The sequence below is a fragment of the Pungitius pungitius genome, chromosome 19 (assembly GCF_949316345.1).
Source record: "Pungitius pungitius chromosome 19, fPunPun2.1, whole genome shotgun sequence".
NCBI classification, from domain to species: domain Eukaryota; kingdom Metazoa; phylum Chordata; class Actinopteri; order Perciformes; family Gasterosteidae; genus Pungitius; species Pungitius pungitius.
In genome coordinates, this window is record NC_084918.1 from 10284708 (window position 1) to 10310737 (window position 26030).

The following is a 26030-nucleotide window of genomic DNA, read 5'->3' on the forward strand; positions in this document are numbered from 1 at the left end:
AGTCCCCTCTTTATTGGTCATTAATGAGAGTGTTTCTGACAGTTTCCGTAAAAGCCTCTATTTCCCCCCTAAAACACGCACGCACGCACACACAGTGCAACCCTCTGCGAGGTTCACACATTGCCAGTCTACTGGTGTTTCCCCCTCCTCGTCACAGCCACCGTTGGGCTGAAGCCGGGAGGCAGGGGGTCCATCAGAGAGCCGCCTGCAAGGCGAAGGCAACTGGGAGTCGACTTGAAAACGTATTATTCACTGACTGCTTAAATGAACTGGAATAATAAGGTGAAAGGTGAAAGTTGTGGGTGTTTTTTTCTTTACTACCATAAATCTCCATCTCCATAAGTCTTGTCAGTAAATGTTGTTATAAATGTATCTCAGGGTGGGAGAGCGTGGCACACAGCTGGCCTGGTTACTTTGTGTGCTTTCATCTTTAAAACTGCTAAAAGGGCATATTTTGTGAGATTGTAAAACCGTTATGCAAGTCTGGATGAGAAGGATGCAGAGGTTTCTAGTACAGGAGACTATAACTCTGGGTTCACATTGAGGAACAACACTTGAATATGGAAAACAGGAATAAAACCATCTTGTCCGGCACAGTACAACTATTCAAAGAGCAGCTGAATGGGTTTGGGGCAGTAAAAAACAGGCTTTGGAGCGACCTGCCTTTTCTCAATACCATGTCAGGTTTGCTACATTTCTGGTATTGTAATCTCTCACATTCCTTGCTTGCTGTTAGCAATCCCCCCCACTCCCCCAAATCAAATGAAAAGTACAAAGGGTGTCAGGATAATTAAGCGCTCTATCATTACGGCTTAGAGTCAAAACGGGAGTCGGGTCTTTACGGGAAGGAGGGGCACGAGAAAGTTAATAGGCTCCCCACTGATGGGGCAACTACATAGGAAGAGATTAAACAAAAGGTGGAAAATGGGGAATACCACAACGACAGACTCAACAACAACATATACACCACCAAAACTTCAAAGGTCACGCTGCATTCAAAGAAAATGAGGAAAGGAGTGGAAAATGAGAACAATTTGGAGCTTACTGGTTCCACTGGTCAAAGGATGCCTGTTGCACTTTGAATTCACTCCTACAGCGGGAGCAAATCTTTCTCACCTGATGACACACCAGCAAGGCTGTCATTTCCTTCAAGGTAGAAATCTGTCCTACAATAATAAAGAAATTGGAGATATATGGGCCCTTTAATCTCCAAATATCTCCAAAAATAAAGGGCTTTACCTCCTGGCTGTGGCGCACAAACCATCTATTGTAGGGATGAAGGAATGCACCAAATAAGTGGCCCTCGATACCCAAAGAAACCGCTTCACTTACAGAAAAATATACTTTGCAAACACCTAAAGCCGCGTTTTTAATCTGCAGGCCTAAGAGTGGATGAGTTTCAGCCGAGGACTGTAGTCAGCAAACATTTGGTGTTAAAGACCCCACCTTCATCCCTCTACCAACCCAAAAATACATTGACTTAAAAACGTATATATATATATATATATATATATAAAAATGTATTTCAGGAATTCTCTTCATGTTGGAGTTCTCGCTGGGCGAGCTTGATAAAACACAAAAATCATTCAGAAATCTCCCTGGATGTTTATCCGCCCATGCAGACGTAATGTAAATGTTTGGCATGTATTAGCTGCGCTCATTTGGGGGACGGGAGGATTTTGAAGCAGCGCTATTTCTGTAAGACTTGGCTTTTACTTGATTTTACAATACAAACATTGCAAGGGCGCAGAGCCACACCGGGAGAAACACACCTGGGGAGGCAACTAAGTCACAGTTCTCCCCTGTTTGTATCCAGCAAAGGTCAACAGAGCATCCTCGCTATTTTCAGGACCACCCTTTTCTTTGCTGACTTGTCCATTCCCAGTGCAATCACAATGCCGCCCCTCTGCAAACCTGCCAGACAGAACTCTGGGGAAATTAATGCACATGCATGGCCCAGCAATGTTACTTTAGAATTCACTCAAAGCTTAGTAAGCCAAATATGTACCAGTATGTACATTCAGGAGGAGTTATGTTAACACAGCCAGCGTGTGTGTGTGTGTGTGTGTGTGTGTGTGTGTGTGTGTGTGTGTGTGTGTGCATGTGTGCGTGTGTGCGTGTGTGTGTGTTACCTGTGAGGATGCTCCTTGACCACCTGGTAGACTTTGACTAGGAAGGTGTCGTTGCGGAAGGCGCGGCTCACACACTCCTTGTAGAGGCGGAATTCTGCTGCGGTGACGGCCTCGCCCTCTGGGATCTGTGAGAGGTTGAACTTAAACTCCTTGTGGTGACGCCGCTGCGGAGAGAGCTCCCTGTCGTACTCCACTGGGGCACGGAAACACACACACACACATGGGATTAAATGATTGAGCACAAAGAGAAAGCGACAGTACAGATAATACAGAGAGACAAGCAGAAAAAAACTCCTTCTGTATAAAGTTAAATACTAGAGTGGGTTTCTTCCTGTGGACAAACTTTTCTTTTCTGACCTGAAATGTCCTTTCAGTGGCGTGTCCCTGGTTTGTCGTGCATTCTTTACAAATGGGATCAAATTGCATATTTACAACGGGTGTTTCAGTGTAAATATACATCAGTGAGCGATAAGAAGATATCCTGCGCCGAGGGCGACCATAAAAGCCTTTAAAACCATCACAAGAGATTTATACTTGAGGTCTAATAGGTTTTGTGGTTTCTAGTTTCCCTAAATAACCCCCTGTTATCATCAGTCCGAAGCAAAAGCCCATGACCACTTCTGACGGCGTGAGATGACAAAACCAACAAATGTGCTGCCTCCTATGCTTTTAAGTGCAATATGCGCCATAATGATACTGTGCTCTCCGGGGCTCTTCCTGTCTCAGCTGAAGGTTTTTTCCTCCCACAGCAAAGAGCCAGCAGAGGCAGTTTGTCGACGGACACCAAGAGTGAGAGGGGCGAAATGAATAGAGGTGCATGTTGTGTGCAATTAGAAGGTCATGTACAAAAATATCCATCTAGACATAAACAGTCATTGCTAAGCCGTAAAAAATGTGCTATTTTCTGCAAAAACACACAAATCCGAACACTCGCACAGCTCCAACTCCATCACACTCTTACCGATTTAAATACGTACAACACACACGCTCTCCATCATGGTCTCTAGTCTATAGTCAGTGCAACGAGGTTCCACAGGCTGAGGACTCGAACGAGGAGCCAGCCAGGATGTGAACTACCATCCCAGTTTTTCATCTGCCACTGCTACCCTCTAGTCTGCAAAATGGCAACTTACATGATAAAGATATGTTTAAAAAAGTGGATCATTTAAAGTTCACCTCTTGAAAGCAGACTAGAAACATGGGATGTGGAGTTGTCCTTCTTCCTCTAGTAACCCGACACGTGTCTTTATAATACTGTGAGTGTGTGTCCAGCAGCACATGCAGACTGTACACGTCTGAGGAAGCCATAAAGTGTACGAGGCCAATACTGTTTACCTTACTCAGAAAGATATTTCATTTTGAAGATTCATTTGGATCATTTTACAGTCAAAAGCTCTGGTATGAAGAATTTGGTCTTGTACCCGAGCCAGGCTTGTTAAAGCTTTCTGGTAATTTTATGATGTGGGGACCCACCCAAAATGCACCAATGACACATTTTGTTCCCAGAGTCATTCCCGAAGAGAGAAAATTGTGTTGATGTGAGACCATTGGAACCAATCAGACTGTCCCGAAAGCGTCGGCCCCACCTCGTGTGCACACCCAGGAAGGTCAAAGCTCCCCGGATCCCCAGACACCTCCAAGTTACATAGACCCTTAGGTTAGGTAAGAAACTGAGCAGAGAAGGCAAGGGAGGGGAGGCCTCAGAGCTTCATTGGCTTTCTGAGAAAAATCAGTAAAGTCCTGAACCAGAATGTTGACGTGATTCAAACAAATTACAGTAATTGAAGCCTCTCAGCTTGTGTCCGAGCCAGTTATGTGTTCCTCTACTTCAAATGGGGTAAAAAATACATTAAACAAAACACCTAAAGAAAACAAAATGTAATGCACATCAGCGTCAACGTGACTTCCAGCAGATGTGACAGTGACCATTTCATCATCGCAATCCACAAGCTGCCCACCCACACCACACCACAGATACAGATGTTGCAGGCAATGTGTGTGAGGACTGGTCTGGTCTTGTGTTGTGTTGAAGGCTGCTAAGTGCGTCTTGTGTGGAGGCTTTAAGCAGAGGTCAGCGCACTCAAAATGACTTTACAACACTCCCTTCAACCGCCCAGGGCTCAAACAACAGCAGCTTGGAATTTCATTTTCCCCTGTACAAGAATCTACCGAGTATTTGGCACAACAGCTCTGATAAACTGAATGTAGGTGGTTGGAAGGTCAGGAGGACTTTCACGTGTATCAAATATTCATTACATCTGCTGCAGTGCACATTCAATGCTCAGAATATCAGGCACGGGCGTAATCTTAGCATTAAATATGCATTTCACATTGGTTATTCTTGGAGGGGACCTAACAGAAATATTATATCGGTCGCATTATGGGAAATATAGGATGTTTGGGAGCTTTGTCCCATAGGAGAGAATACTACAAGTCATTATATCTCGGCATCTGTGGCTTTGATGTGGAAAATTCCTTTACTTGTATCCCCCTCTCACAGGACCTGTCGCTTTTTGGAAGAAATAATACTAAATGGCCTCAAAGCCTTTTTAATTTAGGCTGTTAGTCATCATTCATGCACATGGATTTACAACCAGTACGCTGAGCTGAACAGGCTGCTCACACTTAACTATTTGAGATGACGTGAACACCTCTGACTTCTCAACATAACCCATTCACTGACTGATTCACTACTCAAGCACAGGTCCAGTAAGTGAAGCAGAGAGGGTCATCTAGGCCATTTCTTTTTTCAAGTGGCCACTTCTTACAGAAGAGAGAAGTCTTCTTGAGCAACCTCTAGATAAAGAGGAACGATTCCAAATATGAGTTATGAAGACGTTAACAGTCTCACAGCTCCCATTATCGCACACGTTATCACTGCAGTCCTCGGCAAGGCTGCCAGCCACAGCACTGAGTAGCATTCCAGCTGCCTGGCCACCTTCTCGGCTCGACATTCAACTGGAATCTACTGAGGTTCTGCATTTAAAAATCAGAAGGGAAGTCTTCACATGTTGTGCTAAATCCACCACGACGTGAGCTTTGAGACAGGAACACACAGAGGGGAAAAGGGATTTAAATTTTGATTGTTCAGAGAGGAATTGGGAGTGATTCCAAAGATGGGGAAAGAGTGATTATTGTAGTGATTTGGTGCAAACGGTGCTCTGTGGGAAGTGCAGTGTTTTTGTATCATGTGTGAGAATACTAATCTGTAGGTGTGCTGTATTTTATGGCTTGATTTTATTACTGTGCTCCCTTTGCTGGTCACAAGTTCATGAGAAAAGGCAGAAAAATCAGGGAGAAAAATGCATTCGCACTCATGGACTCACACACACATAAGAAGAAAATATGACAATAGTGATGCTTTCTCTGATGTTTGAGGCGGACTTGATCTGCTGGTACAAACGGAGACAACAAGGAACCGAAATATGAAGAATACAAAAGATAGGGGGATAACTGATGAGTATTGACAAACTGTAGGTAAATAATATCATAATTAATGGTAGACAGAGAAAGAGAGTGAGCGTGACAGAAAATAAGGGAAAGAAGGATTTTACAAGAAGAGGAAGAAACTTTGAGAGAGGGATGGATTATCTGTTAGAGGGTACCGTTGTTGATAACTGGAATTGCAATGGATATCGGAATTCACATTTAAGCAAAAAGATTTATGGCCATTAAAATAACACATGAGAAGAAAATGAAGACAGATGGCAAGACCAGACTAAGAAAGGCAGAGGCAGTGGTGCTAGCGAGGAAGAGGGAGAAAGACCAAAGGGACAACGGCGGATGGAGAAAGAGCAGGAAACCCAAATGATGAACGGTCGAGGCAGTCGGTGACAGAGCGAGTGAGACGGACATTTGGCAGGTTCACTTGGACGCTTTGATTTATCGTTTCCACCTGCGCAACATCTGGATCTGCTGTAGGAACTATGACAACCCCCCCCCATCCAAACACACACATTTATACACACACAGAGACATGCTGAGTAAAAATTACCTGACATTCAGTGGTAAAAAATGAGTGATCATATGATAAGGGAATATCTAATCCATAGTCTAAACTCTATAATCTAATCAATTTATAATACTACTGTCATGGAATAAAGATTGAAATGGACCGCTTATGAAGCTGCATTAGTGTTGAGCTGAATGCATCATTTGAAAAACAAAGCAGCTTTTGGAAGAACCCAAGGACTTTTGGTTTGGTGGGTTACGATTTATTTATAAGATGAACGCTTCCTTAAAGGAGCAAAGGAAGGGAAAAGGTACTGAAAGTGAAAGTGGACATTGAGCCAGAAAGCTTTCTGTGCAGGGATCTTCCTACACACGGAAAGTTAGGATGCAATCCACAATTATGTAGTTATGATGGAAAAATACAAATAATGTGATGAAATCTAAATGGAGAAGAAGGAAGGGAGAGAGACACGCCGAAGAGATTTCCAGAAAGTAAATTAAAGACGGAGTTTAGCGGAAAAGAAAGGCGGTGTTCTGGGATCTGAGGCAGAGAAGGCGAGACTGTGCAGAAGAGGCCCCAGGGGTGTCTGACAGGCGGACTCGTCCGTGGTCAGTGGTCAGCGAGTTTGCTCACACTCCTAATGCCGTCCAGCCGTCCCTCAAAGGAAGAACAAACAACAAACCGCCGGCATCAAATCCCCCTCCTGCTTTCACTGACTCGTCCCACAAGCTCAGAGCGAAACAACCACCGGCCGCCTTCACGCTCTAAAATACTCCTAGGAACGTCATAAAGGCTGACGACTGTTTTCTCAAAAAATGCATCCATTTCAAAAAGGGAGCTGTTGAGTGATGTCTTTTCATTGTGCTGCTGAGGCCGTGTACAAGGAACAACCACAACAGGCATTCAACACAGGTTTGGCCCGCAGGCTTAAGGGGGAAATCATTCCACCTCAAGCAGCAGCCCGCTGCACCAGTTCCACAGTAATCTGTGCCACAAAACATTCAAGCAAGACTATTTCAATGAAAAGCTGCTACTCAAGCCACAAGAGGATTTTTTTACAGAGTGGTGGTGATTCAAGATTCTCCCGAGTCAGTTGCTTTAGCGGACACCAATATTACTGAACCACAGGGAGAAGTGGATCTGTTATGTATGACGTGTGCTCGAGAAAAGCTTCTTGTTCTAAGTTTGTAGAAACTTTTGCGTTTACAAAACAGCTAATGGAACCCTGTAGATAAAAAAGGTCCTACACACAGGCGGTTTAGAGGGAATTGTTCAAGGCGAAACGACTCAACTCTCATTTTAAACCCCGCTGTCAGATAAGCAGGTTGAAATTTGAGGATTTTGCAGAACACAGATTTGCGGCTGACTTTCAACAATATCTGTCAATCACAGTTTGGTTGAGGTCACGCAAAGAATGTGGCGACGCTGGATAAAAAAAAAACTTTTGTTCAGATGGTGGTGTACAGACCCATAGCCCCCGAAGACATCTCCGTCCTCTGGCTCGCTGTCCTCGTCGCAGTGTTTGGTTTCAGGCTTTAGAAACAGGATGATCGCCGCTGACCTTTGTAGAACTACCACACGAACAAAAAGCTACTGTAGCTGTAGAGGTTTTCTCCTCAGTCCAGCAGAGATGCCACGACATTCACAAACAGCGAGCTGTGTGGAGGTTTAACGGAGTGAGAACGCCAAAACATGGACCCCAGTCACTCATGAAAATCTCTGGATTTTAATTGAAACTTTAATTTACGGTTTCCTCTGACCCGTGATGCATCACAGGGGAGAGGAGGGGAGGCTATGAGAGGGAGGCAAAATTAGGGAACGAGGGAAGAACGCAGACAATTTTGAGAACTCCCTTCATTTTTGCACACCAAGAACCTGTCAAAATTGTTGGAGACTTCTATTTACCACGAAAAACGTCTGGATGTCCACATATTCATCTGTGTTTATGTCATTACAGCCGCTCAAGTGTTTTTTCTCTCGGGCTTGATGGTTTCTGATAATAGGCCAGACGTGTTATTGTCTTCGCATGTATCACCATTCCCTCTAAAGTCCATAATTAGCAGCTTGGCCCGTCGGCTTCCCTGGGGAACTTTTGCACTTGATGCAATAACAACTATTCAGCCGCTATTCAATTAACAAAATCCCCTCATTAAGAAAAGACCAGTCTTTCTGAAGAGGCTCAAGTCGGATTTCAAGCTTGAAACTTTCTAACCTTTCGCTTCGAAGCAGCGTGGAAAGATGAAACGTAGGGACAGCTGTCGCGTTTAGCAATTGCACATTAATATTGGCAGGTTACAATAAACACACACACATACACACAGCGGTGGTGTGAGCTGTGTGTGTGTTGCTACTATGCTCGGCTGACACCAGGAGCCGTTTCCGTCCTCTGCAGAGTGCTTTGCTCTTTAAAGTCGGGCAGCTGGCGGGGCAGCTCCTGAGGTCCATGTACAAAGGCCGAGGGGCTGTGACTCCACGGGGGAGTCACCATTAAGCGATTGTGTGTGTGTGCGGGAGTTTGGGGTTGTGTCTTTGGAGACTCATCCTATGCTCTGACCCCCCCCCCCCCCTCGACCCAGCATCAAAGCCGACACGCTGAGCCCCACAGGACCAGCCAAGGGCCACTGGCAAGAGCGAGAGTTTATGTCCTGTACGTGTAACCACAAACACACCTCGTTCATGATAGGGCTCTCTCACACACACACACACACACACGTAAATGCCAAAGCTAAGAAGGAAAAGACCACACTTACATTACAGGATCGCACGCACATGTGAAAGAGTGGACGGAGGGACACACACGGCGTCCCAGAGGTCAGTGGTGTGAGGACTCAGCGCCAGGCAGGAGCAGCAGTCCGTAGCGGCGATATGAGGCAGTGAGCGCGGCGCTTTTTGCAGCCTGTCAAGCCCCATTAGCAGAGACAGAACAGCAGCAGACTGAGATTACTAATCTAAGGTATCAAGTAATGTGCTTCATGCTCACCAGTCCAGGCAGTAATAGCATGACTACTCTATATGAATGATCATGTGAACTGCAAAAAGAAAGAAAAAACAGTTGGACAACAGACAGGCGGTACATGAAAGCTTTTATGTTTACTGCTCAAATCTGCGTGTGTGAGATCTGTTTCCTGGGAAAATTCCTCTGGTGCACAGGAAGTGATGCAGCAGGTATGTTTGAAAGAAACAAAAATAGCCGTCACGGTAGTTAACGGTGCAGAAACCCCACAGAGAAATGTTTCACAGTCCAGAAGACTAATCTTTGAAAGAAATTCAGTTCATTGCACTGATAAGATATTGTGCCGTTATGCTGTATTGAAGAACACTTGAGCAAATAAACTCATCTTTACAATGTTTACTTGGGCGATGAGTCATGTGAGAAGCATAACAGCCCCCCCGATGGCCGTTTAGAAGAAATCCATACTTAAGGCACTTGCACAATTGTTTGACTTTTCAGACCGGGTGGTTGCCTGTGCAAATAGCACAAACTAATGCAGCATTGCCTCATAGTTTGACACTCTAAGCCGCATTTCCTCCCCATTTTCTCTCTCACAAACACACAGACACAGAAATGCATCAATGGCCTAGATATCCACCCTGCTCTTCTTCCGTCAGCTCCCACAGGTTACACCACATGATGACCTCACTGCTCAGGCATCCCCACGAACAAAGGGCCCATTTGAACCATATAATACATTTTGATTTTACAGTCCTCAATATATTCCTTGAAAAAAAACATTTGGGGTTTTCTGAAGTCCCATCCAAAACCAAGACACACATTGTCAGGCGTGCTATTCCAGGACACACACACACACGCACTTAGACAAAAACTCACACACACACATCCACAGAGTAAGAGCATCTAATTATAATCTAATCCATCCCGACCTCTATCACCACTGTGCTGCATTCCATGCAGGATGATAAAATGAAGTCTGGACACACATCTATCTTTTGTCATTGTGAGGTTTTTAGCTAGTGTGCAATGTGTGTGGGTTTGTGTGTGCCTAACCCCGAGGGAGGGCAGATAATTTGCTGTAATTGCTCCTCTGCTGGGGCTTTGCTAACAGATAGATATCCAAGGTATGGCTGCTGGACTGTGCAGTATCAGTTTTTTTCAATCAATAGAGTGACAGTTGAGTGGTAGCAGTCATCGGCTCTCTGTTGAGTCTCCAGTTGGCCTCTAGGTAGCTGGATGTGTCATACCTGTGTGTCAATAGGAGATTTGATTTCTGCTCTTCAAGCAGTATTATGTAGGATTAAGATGTGGGCCCATTAACTCTGCTGCACGGGGCATTTAAACAACAAGACTATGTGAGTGCTTGGGTTGTTCTGATCTTGTTATGCAAGCTTTCTCCACTACAATAATGTACCGTACCATAAAGTAACGTAAAATGAGATACGGTAACATAACGTTGCATCAGGGCAGGTAAGGTAACAAAGGAGAGGGTTACTGAGCTTAGATAGGACCATCAATCCTAAATAAATAAACTTAAAGCCCAGGTTAAGCACAGCAAGTAAGTCAAAAAGAAAAAGCTACATAATTGAGTGTACTGTTTGCAGGTGTATTAGCGAAGCCTCCCAAGAGTTCACATTGTGATTACTGCACGCATAGGAGATACATTCCTACAAGGCGGTCGGGTCACACATGTGGCATTTGTTTTGTGATTCAATTGGTAAAACATGTCAAACCCTCATGTTTCCATTGCAGCCTGCATTTTGAAAACTTTGGTGGGACCCAAGTTGAAAGATAAGGATGAGGGACCGCACAGGATTAACAAGACAAATGGTCATTAGAGTAATGTTCCTCTCAAAGTGTACACAATGCCAGCTGGGCTTCGAAAGCAGTTCATCTCAAACATCTATATACACAGCATAGGTGCATGTTCTGTGAGTGCATGTTCACATTCAACCTTTTACACCCATGTCTATGATCCATCTTTAAACAGCATCTGTGTCTGTTGGAAGACTCAGAAGGTCTAAATGGCCACAGAGAAACACTCATTGACATTAATAGCCGGTTGTGATTTAGCCCCAGTGAAAACAAGTGTCCGTTTCATCAGACACCCTTTGGAGCCAATGAGCTGTCAACAAGAGACAGCGCAATGTTGTTTTCACGTTCAGGAGGAAATTCCACCAAATCAGGAAAGAAATTAGCTGAAAAATAAACAATGACATTTCGTTTCCACTTTATGCGATGTTAATAAAAATGTAATTCTGCAGTGAAGCAGCTGTCACAACAGCCTCTGGTCCGCCCAATGGCGGCCTGCGACTTAGTTCGGCGGTCTTCACACAGGACCTGGTCCTGTGGCCGTAAGAGCCAGATGAAATCCACAGCAGCGCGGCACAAATCCAAGTACAGCAGGAAGCCATAGGATTACTGTGAGAGTAATCAGTTATTTCTAGCCTTTACAATCCTTCCGGGATAGAAATAGGGATTTTGTCTCACCATTTTGGTCCCGGAATGATGTGTGCCTTTCAAAATGTTCTCATCTTGAAACTGAGTGCACTTACTGCTGGAAGGGCTTCGTTGGCTTTATGGATTAAAGTACGAGACCTAGGCTGGAGTTTTGGTGCATGAGTTGACTTTGTTCATTCTCCAACATCTTGTTCTCCTTTGGGACCGATTTGGCAGAAACAATACTGGATGTTTCATCGAGACACTATCGAGAAAACAAACGCAACCAAACACCGCAGTCATAAACAAAACCAGTGACACCAAACAATCCAGCGTCTGACGTATAGAACGAACAACAACATCCCACAACCAGAACCATTCATCCCGCACTGAAACATACATTGTTTGGAGTTGGTCACATTGTTGGGGTTTTATGTCATTTGGTTGCCATGGGATACCAGGGGGAAAACATTTTGGAAAGCCAGCAGAGGTTTGTCTGGGTCCACTATTCCCTGCTAAAAAATAGAAGTTGCTTCAAAGCAATCTTTGAAAAGAAAGCCATCGTTGACAGTTGCTGTGTCACATGATGGGATCTCCACATGTAGTCCAACAGGTGGACACATCAACGTTTCCTAAAATGCTATTAAATTCAAAATATATTGGAGAAATCGGTGAACGCGGCATTCATGGTGACTGATGGTTTGCAAAAGGAAACCTCTGATCCGCTTCCGTCTTCCTGCTCCATTATCTGTCCTCGATGTTTGGCTCCGTCTCCAGATTCATGAGCCTGATGATGACTGCTTCCCACAGAGCTCGGTTGCTTTAGACATCGCCGCCATTCAAGCGATAAGTGAGTGTCCCGTAAACACCCATGTCCTCCTCCATTTTCAGCTAAACAAAAAATCTTTATAAAAAAAGTTTTCACGAGGCCTCATAATATTTATGGTGTGTGAACACAGTGCCGATGGTCATCAAGAATCCCTTTTTATTGGGACTTTTTATTATCTGACGACTCGTCATGTAGCAATACTGACAGCAAAGAGGCCTGCTATAGTGATCTGTGGTTAGTGTCTGCTTTTGGGCAGCAGGTATGCGTGTGCGTGTGCGAGTGTCTGTGTGTGTGCGTCTGACCTGGGCCAGTCTGGTCCCAGATTTAGCGGAGGAAGCCGGTGTCAGAGCCAGGAGATGGATCTCTCCTGAGGGATCCGATAAATAAGGAAAAAATATCTTTGAAAAAGGAAAACGCAGCTGTTTCCAGAGGGAGAAGTCCAAAACATTGGTGACTTTGGAGTCGGGAGCCACAAGGCAGAAGGCCGTCTCTCTTGGAGATCCCGGTAGTCCTCCATCTACCCTCCCCTTTCACTCTCAACATCTCTTTTTCTCACCCTCGTCCGCCTCCACACACATCTTTTCTTCCCCCTCTACATTTTGCCCTTCCTCATCTCTCGGATCTGCCTTTCTGGCCCCTATGCTCTCTCCATCATGAAGACAGCGGGGCCAACGTGCGACTCCCTTTGGAAAGCCTGCGGTGACCGCAGTGCATTTCAGCAGCTTGCAGGCAGAGCATATGATCCTCTGATAAATCAGTCCGGGCAAGCTTCAATCTCCCCCCTGGGCGGACTTACATGTAAGACCTACTGCTTGTTTTACACACAGGCACAGCTCCAAAAACAAGCGACGGTAACCAGACACTTGGATATTCAAAAAGCAGGTGGGCCATGAGGAAAATCAGGAGAGGAATAATCAATGTTTCTAATCATACGTCTGTCTAGGATGTCAACACAACACTGTTGAGATGAAAGTGCAAAGAACCTTTTTCCACATGTTATTTGAGTTTTTGGTGAAAGCCAGAAATGCACATCCAATCTACCTTTATTCCAGTATGAGGGGGGAGGGGTGGGGGGGGGCTGCTCTCCCTAAAATACCTTCCCGAATCACACACACAATAGTAAGGTCGAGATTCTGGACTTTTAATGCATTGATTATACACATCAGCAGAGAAACAGCATCCGAACAAAGATCTATATAACCACCAAAAAGGGATCACACCACACGGCAGCAAAAGTCTGACCACTGCAGACGCCTGATATGATCTGGACAAATGACTACAATATGACGGGTAGAAGGGGATACATTATTTTATAAGTTCTACATCAGGACGCATACCGTGGATGAATATCGCTAAAGATGTGAGACTTCCTCTTGCAAAAAGGGATTCCTACTGGACCTTTGGGTCAGATAAGTGTTCCAGGAGGTGTGGACAGTGTCCGTACAGGAGGAAGGACTGGGCAGAGTTTCCCCTGCACATCCTTAGTGATAAGATCCTTTTATCCAGAAAGCCTGACGGCACTGGGAGAGGGACACATTTTTGTTGCGGGTGGCCCTCGTAGGGAGTGGAGCCCCTTACCTCCACCGAGATGTGCATTACCCCATCTCACTTTGTCTTACGTCTTTCTCACCTGACTGTCCTTAATCTTTATTTTCTGTCTTTGCACCAACATCCCTCAATGTGGTGTCCTCCGCGTACTTTCTACCGTCTCCCTAATCCTGTTGCTCTGTTACCATCTGTGATAAGAGGGGTCAACTCCCTCTCTACCTCCCACCGAGATGTTTCAAAGGATGACGCACAGAATTAAAAAAGGCCGATCGAAATCGCAGAAATTTGTCAGTCGAAAACAAACTCAAAACAATTGGTGACACGAAGTGCTCTTAGCGCTACGCCCTTGATTTTCCTCCGATAGACCCAGCGCATACACACGTGCTCTTTTCCTCATCGCACTCCTCGACCCCGCCCGCCTCCCTCCCTCCATCTCTCCCTTCCCCGACTGTTTTCCTGTCAGTATCGTGTTTGGAAAGTCGGCCTGCGGGGTCAGCCCGAGGCTCGTAAATTTGTCAGCGGCAGCGCGGTTGAAAGGGAGGCTGCCTGCTCGGGAGGGTCAGGAGCATCTGCGCTCACATGGGGCCCTTTTTTTTCTCGCTGCGGACCCGCAGTTGTTGTTTCAGGCGCGTCCTCCATGGAGAGAGCACCAGCCTGGGAACACTCGAGGGGCCGAGTGCTGAAGCTTTCCCCGAGACGCCGGCATGCCATGAAGGCAAGAGCGAGCGCATTAGAATACGCTCCAATTCTCAGTGGAGACGCAGAGAGGTCACATGTGTCAGTATTTGCGTACTTGTTAAAACTTTGTGACAGACTGCATTCATTCCATGACCCTTGACCCTGACCTTTGGGGTAAACTGCACCCAGTCACACTCATCACTGTCAAATAAACAGCTATTGTTGATCCACTTTATCGGGTCCAAGTTGTTTTACACTGGTGTATTTTTCTAATTTGTACGAATAACTGGACAAATGGCGGCTCTAGCACAGGTGCATATAATAAACTTTGATAAATGCGGATAAAAAAACACCACCACAACTGAACCAAAATGGGGTGCAGCCACAATAAATCTCCCATTCAAGACCCCATTTTCCAAACGATTTAACACATCGGCCTTGTTTCAATCGATTCACATCTGACCTGAAAAGGAAATCACAACATGTACACAAACAAATAGGTCCGGTCACAGAAACATTTTCAACAAACTAGTCCGTGCAGTGTTGGTTTATTTTTTTCTTTAAAAACTGAACTTATCAACCTCCCTGCGATTCTGAGCAAAGGTCGGTCGGAAACACCCTCTTTTACTAAAGGCCTGTGTGAAATATCACGGCAATCCATCCGATGGCTGTTGAGATATTTGCGTAAGGACCGATGGGTCGGAGCATTGCTTCTAGGACAAGATTCTACTTCTCATGACTATTAAATACAGACAAACACACCCTCCTTCCGCTGTTCTGTCAAGGTCACCAAAGGCTTTAAATCACCTTTCATCTGTGAGTTTCTCACCTCTCAAGCATCCACTTGGTCTCTCTCTCTCTCTCTCTCTCTCTCTCTCTCTCTGAGTGGAAGCAGTGCGGAGTGAGCGGAGCGTGAGGTGAATTGTTTGATTGTGACCGTTTGAGCTGGAATTTCGTTTATTTACGAGTTTTTATGGTGTGATTGTGTGTGTGTGATTTTTGTTTTCTGTCGGTCTTAGTTTGTGCCGATCGGCGTGCAGCACGCACAGATGAACCTCGCGGGGGCTAACGCGGAAGCACGGCGTGAAGCTCGCGCCGTGCTTCGCGTGTTCCGTGGAGGACTGTGGCTTGGCCGTGGGGGGGTTGGTGGGTCACGGGAGCGTGAAGTCCGCTGCACGGATGAACCACGCGGTGGTCATTTTCGTGGACAGCATAGAGAAGGCGCGCAAGGTGGTGGCGAGCGGCGTGGTGGTGCACGGCACCCTCGTTCCCGTGCTGCCTCTCGCCGAGCCGGCGGTCAGAGTCACGGTGTCGAACGTTCCGCCGTTCGTACCGGACGATGCGCTGCTCGGCGAGTTGGTGAAGCACGGGACGGTGGTGTCCCAAATGAGGAAGGTGTCCTCAGGTTGCAGGTCTCCTCTGCTGAGACATGTGGTGTCTCACAGGAGACAGCTCCACATGGTCCTCACCAAGACCCAGGCTCTCAACCTGGTGATCAAGGTGAGGATCGAGGGGTTCGACTATGTCATGTTCGCCACATCGGACGATGGGAGGTGTTTCCGGTGTGGTGGAGAGGGACACCTGGCGAGGTCTTGCCCAGTGAAGACTCCCTCCTCTCAGAACCAGAATCGGGAGGGTGCCGGGGGTGCTAGGGAGGAAGGGGGGGCTGGTGAGGCCCAGCAGGTCGGTGAGGAGTCAGGTGAAGGGGTGAGTGGGACTCAGAAGGTCGGTGGGGAGTCAGGTGAAGGGGTGAGTGGGGCTCAGAAGGCCGGCGGGGAGTCAGGTGAAGGGGTGAGTGGGGCCCAACCGGTCAGTCAGGTGGGGAAGGGGATGGGCGAAGCCCAGCTGATCGATCACGGGAGGGAGGGGGTGAATGTAGGTGTGAATGGGGAGGTGAATGCAGCCCAGTGGGCGAGTCTCGTGTGTGACCGTATGAAAGAGGGGACGAGTGGGGTGAGTCGGGAGAACCATGGTGAAGGAGTTCGGGGGTCGCCCGTTCGTGAGAGGGGGGTCTCCGACAGCGAGGAGGAGATGGAAGAGGGGGGGTGGGCTTTAAGGTCCCCCACCTGAAGAGAAAGACGAGGGCCAGTAGAGGAGGCTCTCAGGCAAAGAGGGGAGGGTTGTCGAGCAGAGGGGAGGCGGGGGGTGGGGAGTCCGACTCCTCTTCGGAGTGGGGCTCCTCCATCAGTGTCTCCTCAGGTGGGACGGTCTCCAGGAGGTACGGGGTGGGGCAGGTGAAGGAGTTCCTGCATCTCACCAAGAACGAGAGGGGAGTGAAGCTGGAGGAGTACTTCTCCGATCTGGAGAACTTTGCTCGCTCCGCCCGACACGGCAGTACGAAGAAGGGCGCAGGAGACTTCACCCAACAGGAGGTCTTCAGGCTGAGGAAGCTCCTCCTCAAGCTCAACAGAGAAGGGGGGAGCACAACCGGGACAGAGTGAGGCGTCAGCCTGGCTGAGGAGGATCGTGTGCGGGGCGACCCGCGGACAAATAGATGCTGGAGGAGTGCGGCGGAGTACAGATCGTCCAAACTGATTACTAGATAAATTTTATATTATATACCTGTCTAATTTGTATACATATTGTTATTAGTTAATGTAAAAATAAAGGTTTTTTCAAAATCAATCTCTCTCTCTCTCTCTCTCCTCCCTACTCCCTGTGGGCTTTCTGGTGTCACAGAAGAATGTGACATTACGATAACGGATGGAGTTGGCCGGGCACGAGAGGACACGGCGGCTGCGGAGTTCAGCGGTTCACAGGTTCACAACCTTTTTTAACACTGCGACGAACCAGAAATTCCAAAGACATAGCGAAAACAAAAGGGGGTCCTGTACTGTGGAACTCTGCAAACAAGTCCTATGTATGTTTAATGTGAGAAAACTAACTAAACTTTTATTTATTTAAAAGGTTTTTTGCATTAAGGATTCCCTCCATGATCCTTGAATCAGAAACCAAAGTTGGTACCTTCTCCCTCTTCTTACTTTGAGCTGTGTTTTCAGTGGCAAATGGTTCACAGGTGCTATTTATAACTGCTGCGCAGCTGGAAAACTGCAGGCGATTATGTGACTAATATTAAACCAAAGATGAATGTCGGGTTCAAGCAGAACGAGTGTGTGTTGATTCAGAGCTGCTCTACCGCTTGTGTTGATGCAGTTTACATGGATGCATCCTACTTTCCTGTAGCATCCTATATTTTGTTTTTACAGTCACTTCAAACCTAATCACATGCGCCTAAACTCAAACACAGTGTGAACAGGGGTGTTCAACTTTCCACAGAATGGGTTATGTGGCTTCGGTTAATCAGTGTTCTGGGGGAAATACAGCAATTGAAATAAAGAAACACATTTGTTTGCATCTTTTGCCTCTCTGTTTCTTTTACTGTTTCTCTCTTTCACACATACAAACACAGCCTCATACACACACAACACACACACACTAATTCTAGGTTAATGATCTCCTCTGTGTGGCCTTAACTTGACAGTTAAACACAAGACAAAGGCTGACAGCTTTAGCGTGCTTTTAGCAGGAAAGAGACATGCCGGAGTAAACAGACTCTCTTTTCCGCCTGGTTTTGGGAACATAACCACACACTCAGCAGCACACGTACGGACTCATACGGACTCATACGGTTACAACGATCACTAAACGCGCATGCAGAATTACGACGCTTGCTGTAGAGCTTTGTGCAAACTACGCAGTGAAAAGTCATGATGCCCCGAACTGATGTGGAAATATTAGTCTTTAAAATCTACTTTAATGGAAATTTGATGCTGAATTCACAGACTTTCATACATTTCAGCCTCCGATATACACTCACCGGCCACTTTATTAGGTACCCCATGCTAGTAACGGGTTGGACCCACTTTTGCCTTCAGAACTGCCTCAATTCTTCGTGGCATAGATTCAACAAGGTGCTGGAAGCATTCCTCAGGGAGTTTGGTCCATATTGACATGATGGCATCACACAGTTGCCGCAGATTTGTCGGCTGCACATCCATGATGCGAATCTCCCGCTCCACCACATCCCAAAGATGCTCTATTGGATTGAGATCTGGTGATTGTGGAGGCCATTTGAGTACAGCGAACTCATTGTCATGTTCAAGAAACCAGTCTGAGATGATTCCAGCTTTATGACATGGCGCATTATCCTGCTGAAAGTAGCCATCAGAAGTTGGGTACATTGTGGTCATAAAGGGATGGACATGGTCAGCAACAATACTCAGGTAGGCTGTGGCGTTGCAACGATGCTCAATTGGTACCAAGGGGCCCAAAGAGTGCCAAGAAAATATTCCCCACACCATGACACCACCACCACCAGCCTGAACCGTTGATACAAGGCAGGATGGATCCATGCTTTCATGTTGTAGACGCCAAATTCTGACCCTACCATCCGAATGTCGCAGCAGAAATCGAGACTCATCAGACCAGGCAATGTTTTTCCAATCTTCTATTGTCCAATTTCGATGAGCTTGTGCAAATTGTAGCCTCAGTTTCCTGTTCTTAGCTGAAAGGAGTGGCACCCGGTGTGGTCTTCTGCTGCTGTAGCCCATCTGCCTCAAAGTTCGACGTACTGTGCGTTCAGAGATGCTCTTATGCCCACCTTGGTTGTAACGGGTGGTTATTTGAGTCACTGTTGCCCTTCTATCAGCTCGAACCAGTCTGGCCATTCTCCTCTGACCTCTGGCATCAACAAGGCATTTCCGCCCACAGAACTGCCGCTCACTGGATGTTTTTTCTTTTTCGGACCATTCTCTGTAAACCCTAGAGATGGTTGTGCGTGAAAATCCCAGTAGATTAGCAGTTTCTGAAATACTCAGACCAGCCCTTCTGGCACCAACAATCATGCCACGTTCAAAGTCACTCAAATCACCTTTCTTCAGCATACTGATGCTCGGTTTGAACTGCAGGAGATTGTCTTGACAATGTCTACATGCCTAAATGCACCGAGTTGCCGCCATGTGATTGGCTGCTTAGAAATTAAGTGTTAACGAGCAGTTGGACAGGTGTACCTAAAACCCTCTTGAATAAGTTGCTCATTTCCGTGGGTGCTTTTGTATCGGAACCAAAATTTGGTTTCGACAGCTGCCACCATCAGCTTTGCGCCATATACAAATAGCTTCTTCACTCCTTTTTTTTTTAGTCTGGAAAATCCTTTAAATCTTTGATTTGAACCACGAGAACCACACCGTGATCAATTCGTCTCACACTGAGCCGTCGGTTCACACGAGCTCCCGGAGGAGGCCTTCGTATCAACCTGTTTCTTATCAGCGGGCCACACTTCTCCTGGAGGTCCACGGCAGTGATCTGACGTGAGGGAAAGAGATACGTGGAGCCGAAAGCAGAACAGATTTGTGAGAGTACAGTGAAGCTCTGCCCCCCCGTCCTGTTCGAAGCACGGCAGAACTCGCGCAGCAAATTCCGCCGCGCCTGCACCCAAAGGTGATAAATGGGAGCGGCGGGCCCATATCAGATGTTCCGCCGGGGGTTATCTGCTCCGGTCGATAGATCGTTACCAGCCGCGAGTGTGCCGCACTTCACCTCCTTATCTCGTCACACTCCTCCATCCCGCCGGCCGCTATCGCTCCCCAACTGGAATGTCCAAACGAAGATGCGAGACAGGGCGGGAGGAGCAACGAGGACAGAGAAGAACAAACAAGGCGAGACGTGTAATCTCTGTACTTAGCCAGCCAGCCAGTCCCCCCCCCTGCCCGGCCTCCCCAATCTCAGATGCCATCTCGTCCAGTTGGAGAGCTCTGAGCGTGAGAGGGGGGAGATATCATCGGGGTGGGTGGGCGGAGGAGGCATGTGTGCGTAGCTGGATGTTAAAAGCAGGGTGTGTGACAGAGACGACTTCAAGTGTAAATGGAATGCTGCGTTTTAAATGGCTATCTGCTCACCCTAAGGTCAACCAACCCGTGTGTGTGTGTGTGTGTGTACACATCTCCATCTATGCAGCAAAAAGGTGAGCTGCGTCAACTCCTCCACCTACCGAGGAGAATTCTGACAGGACTCGTGCACATACTCATGCAGACCGGCAGAACAATAGAGCCGTCATGTCACACCTCGTCCTTCAGGACGTGCAGCTGCACTGGAAAACACACGATCGGGCCGAGACGAGATGATGCGTGTGCTGCCAAAGAGTTTGACAACCAATACAATCCAAACATGAGAAAAAGGAAGCACTCTAAAACATTGGAACTCGGCGACCAGCATTGTTTGTGTGCGTTGGGCCGTTCCTGAACATCAGTTCAGGCTCGGAGCGGCGGTGACATATCGGATACTGTAAACAGATGAAAACAAACAGAGGGGTTTTTTAGTTAGTTAATCTTACTTTTCTCACTATTGCAGGAAGGTTTCTGGCGCCAAGTTTATGTCTACTTTAGTCCGCTGCAGCATATCTTGAATTCCTCGCTTAACTTCTGGCTAATATTGTTTACGGTATGTTGGAAGTCGAGGTGCAGTGACGGGTGGTCCTCTCTTCTGCTCTGTGTCGGGTTTCTGAGGCTTTGCAGGAAGTGTTTCGAGACGGTTTAGAGAAACTTTTCCAAAGCTCCCTTTCTGCTTCGAACAACTGACTCTTTGATCGAAGCCAACTCATTATTTGATCATGCTGGGGGCTTTGGGACACGTTTCGCAGCAAAGGAAGTGGCTTACCTGGGCTAAGACGCTGAGAAATGTATCCAGGCATCATAAGACAAGGAAAACAGACGCTTTACAGGGGCATTGCATTTCAGAGTAAGCCTTGAGCAGTCTGTACCCGGCTAATCTCACTAAAACCCACTTCTTAAAGCTTTTTGGGGCTTGTATGCCTTTAAAGTGCTGGAGGTAGACTAGTAGAAAGCTTGGCTGTTGACTTAGGTAAGAGGCAAAGTGACAGCCCAGCAATAGCTATGCAATGGGGTGTGCAGAGACGGAGAGCGGCAGCAGAAGAAGAAAAAGAAAAGGAGAGCAGTCATGATGACAGACGAGCCGACCAAAGCAGAAAATATTCCCACAACATTTTGCGTGAGGCGGGTGTGATTTGACTCCCGAACGGTCTTAAAATGGGCGGCAATAACTTCATAGCCACCTCATGCGCCTTGGTGTGATTGGACATACATTGAATAAATTGTACTATTGAACTCCAAAGCCTTTCAGTCGGTACCGAACTGCTTACGGTTCATTCGACCATCTTCTCAACGACAGACACGTTTGTGTGCAAATAGAAAACAGGAGGTCGGGGTCGAGCTTACCGTAGAGACAAAAGGGCATTTCAAACTGCTACTCTAAAGCTACTTTAAATCTATGAATGGATTTCCTTGGATTATTATGGGACCCGTTGGACAAACAGAAAAGGATGGTGGAGCAAACATGCAACAGGAGCCAAGCCGAGCTCAGAGAGGCCGCCGCACCTGTCTGCCCGGCAACGGCGAAGCAAAGTCGTCACAGCTAAATGCAGATGACACAGCAACAACATTTGGACTTCCTGTTCTGAAAACCATGAAACCAAAGCCATTTCTGTGCATCCTTGACTCACCAGAACCACGCGCTCGACCACAGAGACTAAACCCGATAGGAATAGCTCATTTTCCCCTGAAGGCCATCACTGCCCTCACAGTGGCTGCAGATATTTGCTCAGCAACGTGTCTCATTAATTGAGTGAGCGCTGACTTCTTGTATTTGGTTTCCACCAGAGATGCTCCTTACCAATATTGGTCAGTGTCTCCCCCCGTCACTCAACAATATATTACTGTGTGAGAGATTTATAGAAGGTCTGTGACCAGTGACCGGCCTCCGAGAAGGGAAGAGCAACCCTTTCCCCCGTAAGTACGTCTCAACTGGGTTCTCCTGCAATGGAGTTCTTTGGCTTTTCGGCACATATGCTAAACTACATGACTCTTTAAAGCGGATCTGTTTTTAAATGACTCCATGTCTGAAGGTTTTCTTGTATTTAAAGGGTACATTTTAATCCAGCGTACCGTATCTGGAACTACCTGCGGTGACGCTTACATCCATGTTCACAGCTCGCTGTCTTCTTGTCTGACTCGTCAGTGGGAAAAACATCTCTGCGGTGCTACTAGAGGTGTGACCTTTGGCAGAGGGCGACACCCCGCTGTGCAGCAGGACCCGGCGGGAGCCGCAGAGCGTCACACAGCACGGGTCACTGGGCACAGAGTGTCACTTCACTAGACCTCAGTGGAAAGCAGGACGTCCGCAAGGCAAACAGTGATGCACGTGCTTTCCAAGGAATGAAGATGAAAAGGGGAGTTGGAAAATATGCTTCTCATCCCACTATGCAAAGTTTTCCACCACTTTGCTCAGCTCTTTTTTCCTTTTCTTTTTCTTTCTTTCATTTCTTCTCAATGGCTTGTTCAGAATAAGTGATAAAGGCCGAGGAGAATGGATGACGGGACAAGAGGGCCACATCAATCACGCAAAGGTTGGGACGGCGGAGTGGGGGGGGGGATGCTCTTAAATCTACCCAAAGCCCAAGAGGATCCCCTCAGAAGATGAGCTCTCTATCTGTGCTGCAGCTGGCTGCGAGAGACATCAGTTCGCGCCGCAGCTAACATGCCGTGGGTCCGCTTCGGGTCTGAGACGATCGCATCTACACCCGGGGAGGACTTGCCGATGTAAGAAAGACGACTCTAAATCAGATCGTCAGTGTGAGCGGAGCCGCTCCTGACTTCATGCCCTGATTTGCTTTCGCAAACACATATCCCGCCGTGAAGGTGCCTCTCTGTGAATAAATCTGCTTTCGGCTCGGTCTGTTAATCCTGGGCCACATTTTTCATCGCTTCTGACACATTGTTTGTCTTCTTTGCTTTTCTTCTTTTCATTTATCTTGATTCTAATTTGTAGCTTCACTTCAGCCACACATGATATCCAGATTTTTAGGCTGGTTTAGAAACAAGAAGGACCACCCAGGAGGGTTGTTGGGCCTCTTTATGCTACAGCTTTTCAAAAATCGCCCAATCGAGCTGGAGACGCATTAAAAACCAATCGGACGGCGATGACACACAGTAGTCGTGCGAGGCTTTATTTGCAAAGCAGATGGAAAGCCTTGGCCTGTCCGACATTAATTACAATCACATTCGGGGAGGAAGCCGCCCCCCTCCCCCCTCCAGGGCGGTTGGGACTCCGTGTACGGCTGGAAGGGATGGCAACCTAATCCCCCAGTCACCGCAGAAATCTGAGGGAATCGTCAAAAGATGCACAGGACGCGATTAATCAAAGTCAGGAGCCAGATGTGCAGCAACGCAGTATAAACCCAAACTGACACAGAGCAGGAACACCAGAACCACAGACACACAAACACCCCGCCGCCACCCTCGCACACCCACACAGAAGCCAGCGGAGTGGCCACGGTACACCAGACCAGAGCGACGGTCTCGCAGAGATATCTGGTTTTCATCACAACGTGTTGCAACATCAACACTCAGAGGACCAATAAGTGGAAGAACATTTGTTTCATTCTGATTTGTAACGTGTAGTGAGTCACTAGTGAATGGTTTAAAAGGTGGGGTACACAATATTTCAAGGACTTCCTGTTCCAGTAAAAGTCTCCAGCGGGGATGCTTTCTCCCATCGTGACAAAGACTATAGTTCCCAAGAAGAATGACAATCTGTCTGGATTTAAGCCCCCTGGTTGGCCAGCGCCTCTGTTTATCTTCAGGCGCTTTGTTTAGAGTCCCCCCAGTAAACACTGGGGCTGCTAATGGAGGGAAAGCTTTTGCGCTTTTATGTTTCAAACCCGTTGTGATTAAAGTGTCCCTCTTTATCGTCCCCGGGGCTAATTAAAGACGAATCTGCCGGAGTAACACAAATAACGCGACGCGATTGACGCACGGAGACCGCAACGTCGCTGCGCTGGAGGTCAACAGCAGGAATAGTCCTTTATACACAAATACCAGCGGTGGTGGTGGACGGCTTTGCTGAGGATACAGGCTCTATTTTCCCCCTCCGAAGACATAAATCACGGAGTAGATTGCAAAGCAGCACTGACCACAGAGTTTCGGTCCCGTAAATGAGCCGAAGGAGGGCCGAACGACCCGGAGAGCGGACGTGTAACGATAAATCAATGCGCAACAACACCGACCTCTTCAGTTAGTTAAAACCCACGGATGAGAGAGGGAGTGGGCTGCGTGGCCTCCGTGGGGTCCACGCCACGAGCTGCGGGGCACCGTGCGTGCTGGTGCGTCTGTAGCGCCTTGTGTTTAAATGAAAAGTGTCTTCGAGGTTCATTGTGAAATTGAAAAAAAGAAATCATATTAAAAGATACGTTTGGTCCTGATCCATGCGTCATTTAAAAAAGGTTTACATGGTTTTGTTGTAAACGATTTTTTAGAGCGAGTCTCCAATCCAACCACCTGTTCACCCTCGGTTCAATCCATTTCATTTATAGTTAAAACAACGTGAGAACGAAAAGATCTCAGAGAGCGCAATGACGCACACAAGAAATCCCCGACAAATACGAAATGCATCCAACTTACCAAGGTTAACGAAGCTCATGACCATATCTGCGTCATTTAGAAAGGCACTTTCTTGATATGTGGCAAGAGGAGGACTCGGGGTCGTCTGCATGGGTTCGTACCGGTCCACGATGCCCTCCACCCGGCTCTTCTCCTCGTTGGATATGGTGTTGTATAAGTCCAGCATGAAAAGTGGAGCGGAGTTGTATTTCCCGTGTGACGGATGCGGTCTCGGTCTGTGCGGCAGCCCGAGGATGGACAGGATCTCCTTCTGCATCTCCCTCTTCTCGTGCGTCCGCAGCCGCCGGTGGATGAATCCCGGGTGCACCTCGTTGTTTCCATCCAGTGAATAGTTACTCCCCGCCACCAGGAACATGCAGTAATACGCAGTCCACCACAATCCGACCAGCGCAAACCAGCAGCTGTTCATGGTGTTTCCCCGCTGTGTTCTCAGCTGTCCCAAGTGGGTCTCTCTTGAAGCTGCAGTCTCCTATCCAAATGTATATATAAAAAGGCGTAATGGTAACCAAAAGTCCGTCGAAGCGCGCAGTAATCAGTCCCAACCAGAGATCAAACGCGTGAAAAGACTTGTGAATCAAGCCATTTGGAATACTTCCTATAGAGAAATGCGCAAAAAGGTGTCGCTCCTGCTTTCATTTCTGACTCCTGTCGCGCGCTGTGCTGCTTCGGGGTAGAGTGTACCATGAGAAACTTTATTCCGGGCGCTCCGGTAAGTCGGTCAAACGGCGCCGTTTGACGGGATGTTCACAAATAAAAGAATAAGTCCACCGACCGAAACCATTTTACTCGCGCGGATGCGCTCCAGAAAGGTACGACGTTGCAGCGTTGCGCACTGACAAAGCTCTAACAGGAATCAGCAGGTTGCAGTCCATAATATCCGCGCGCGTGTCCGTGTGCGTGTGAGTGTGTGCGTGCGTTTTCGGAAACCGCCCACTCTGTGCGCACTTGGCCAGAGGTGGAGCTCTGCGGGCTGCGAGGACGACCCCAACATCCTATTTTGTTCGCTGCAGAATAACAGTCCGTCGTT

At 47.3% G+C, this 26030-nt stretch overlaps 1 protein-coding gene across 1 annotated transcript in view; it reads right to left on the bottom strand.

Moving 5' to 3' along the window:
- Positions 1-25679, bottom strand: part of bmp6 (bone morphogenetic protein 6) — a 37868-nt gene extending 12189 nt beyond the window's left edge. The window contains exons 1-2 of the mRNA XM_037455799.2: positions 25004-25679; positions 2133-2325 (exon numbers count right to left, since the gene is read on the bottom strand). Coding sequence (XP_037311696.1) covers positions 2133-2325; positions 25004-25412 — 602 coding nt within the window. The 5' untranslated portion in view covers positions 25413-25679. The remainder of the gene's footprint in view (positions 1-2132; positions 2326-25003) is intronic.
- Positions 25680-26030: the final 351 nt, after the last annotated feature.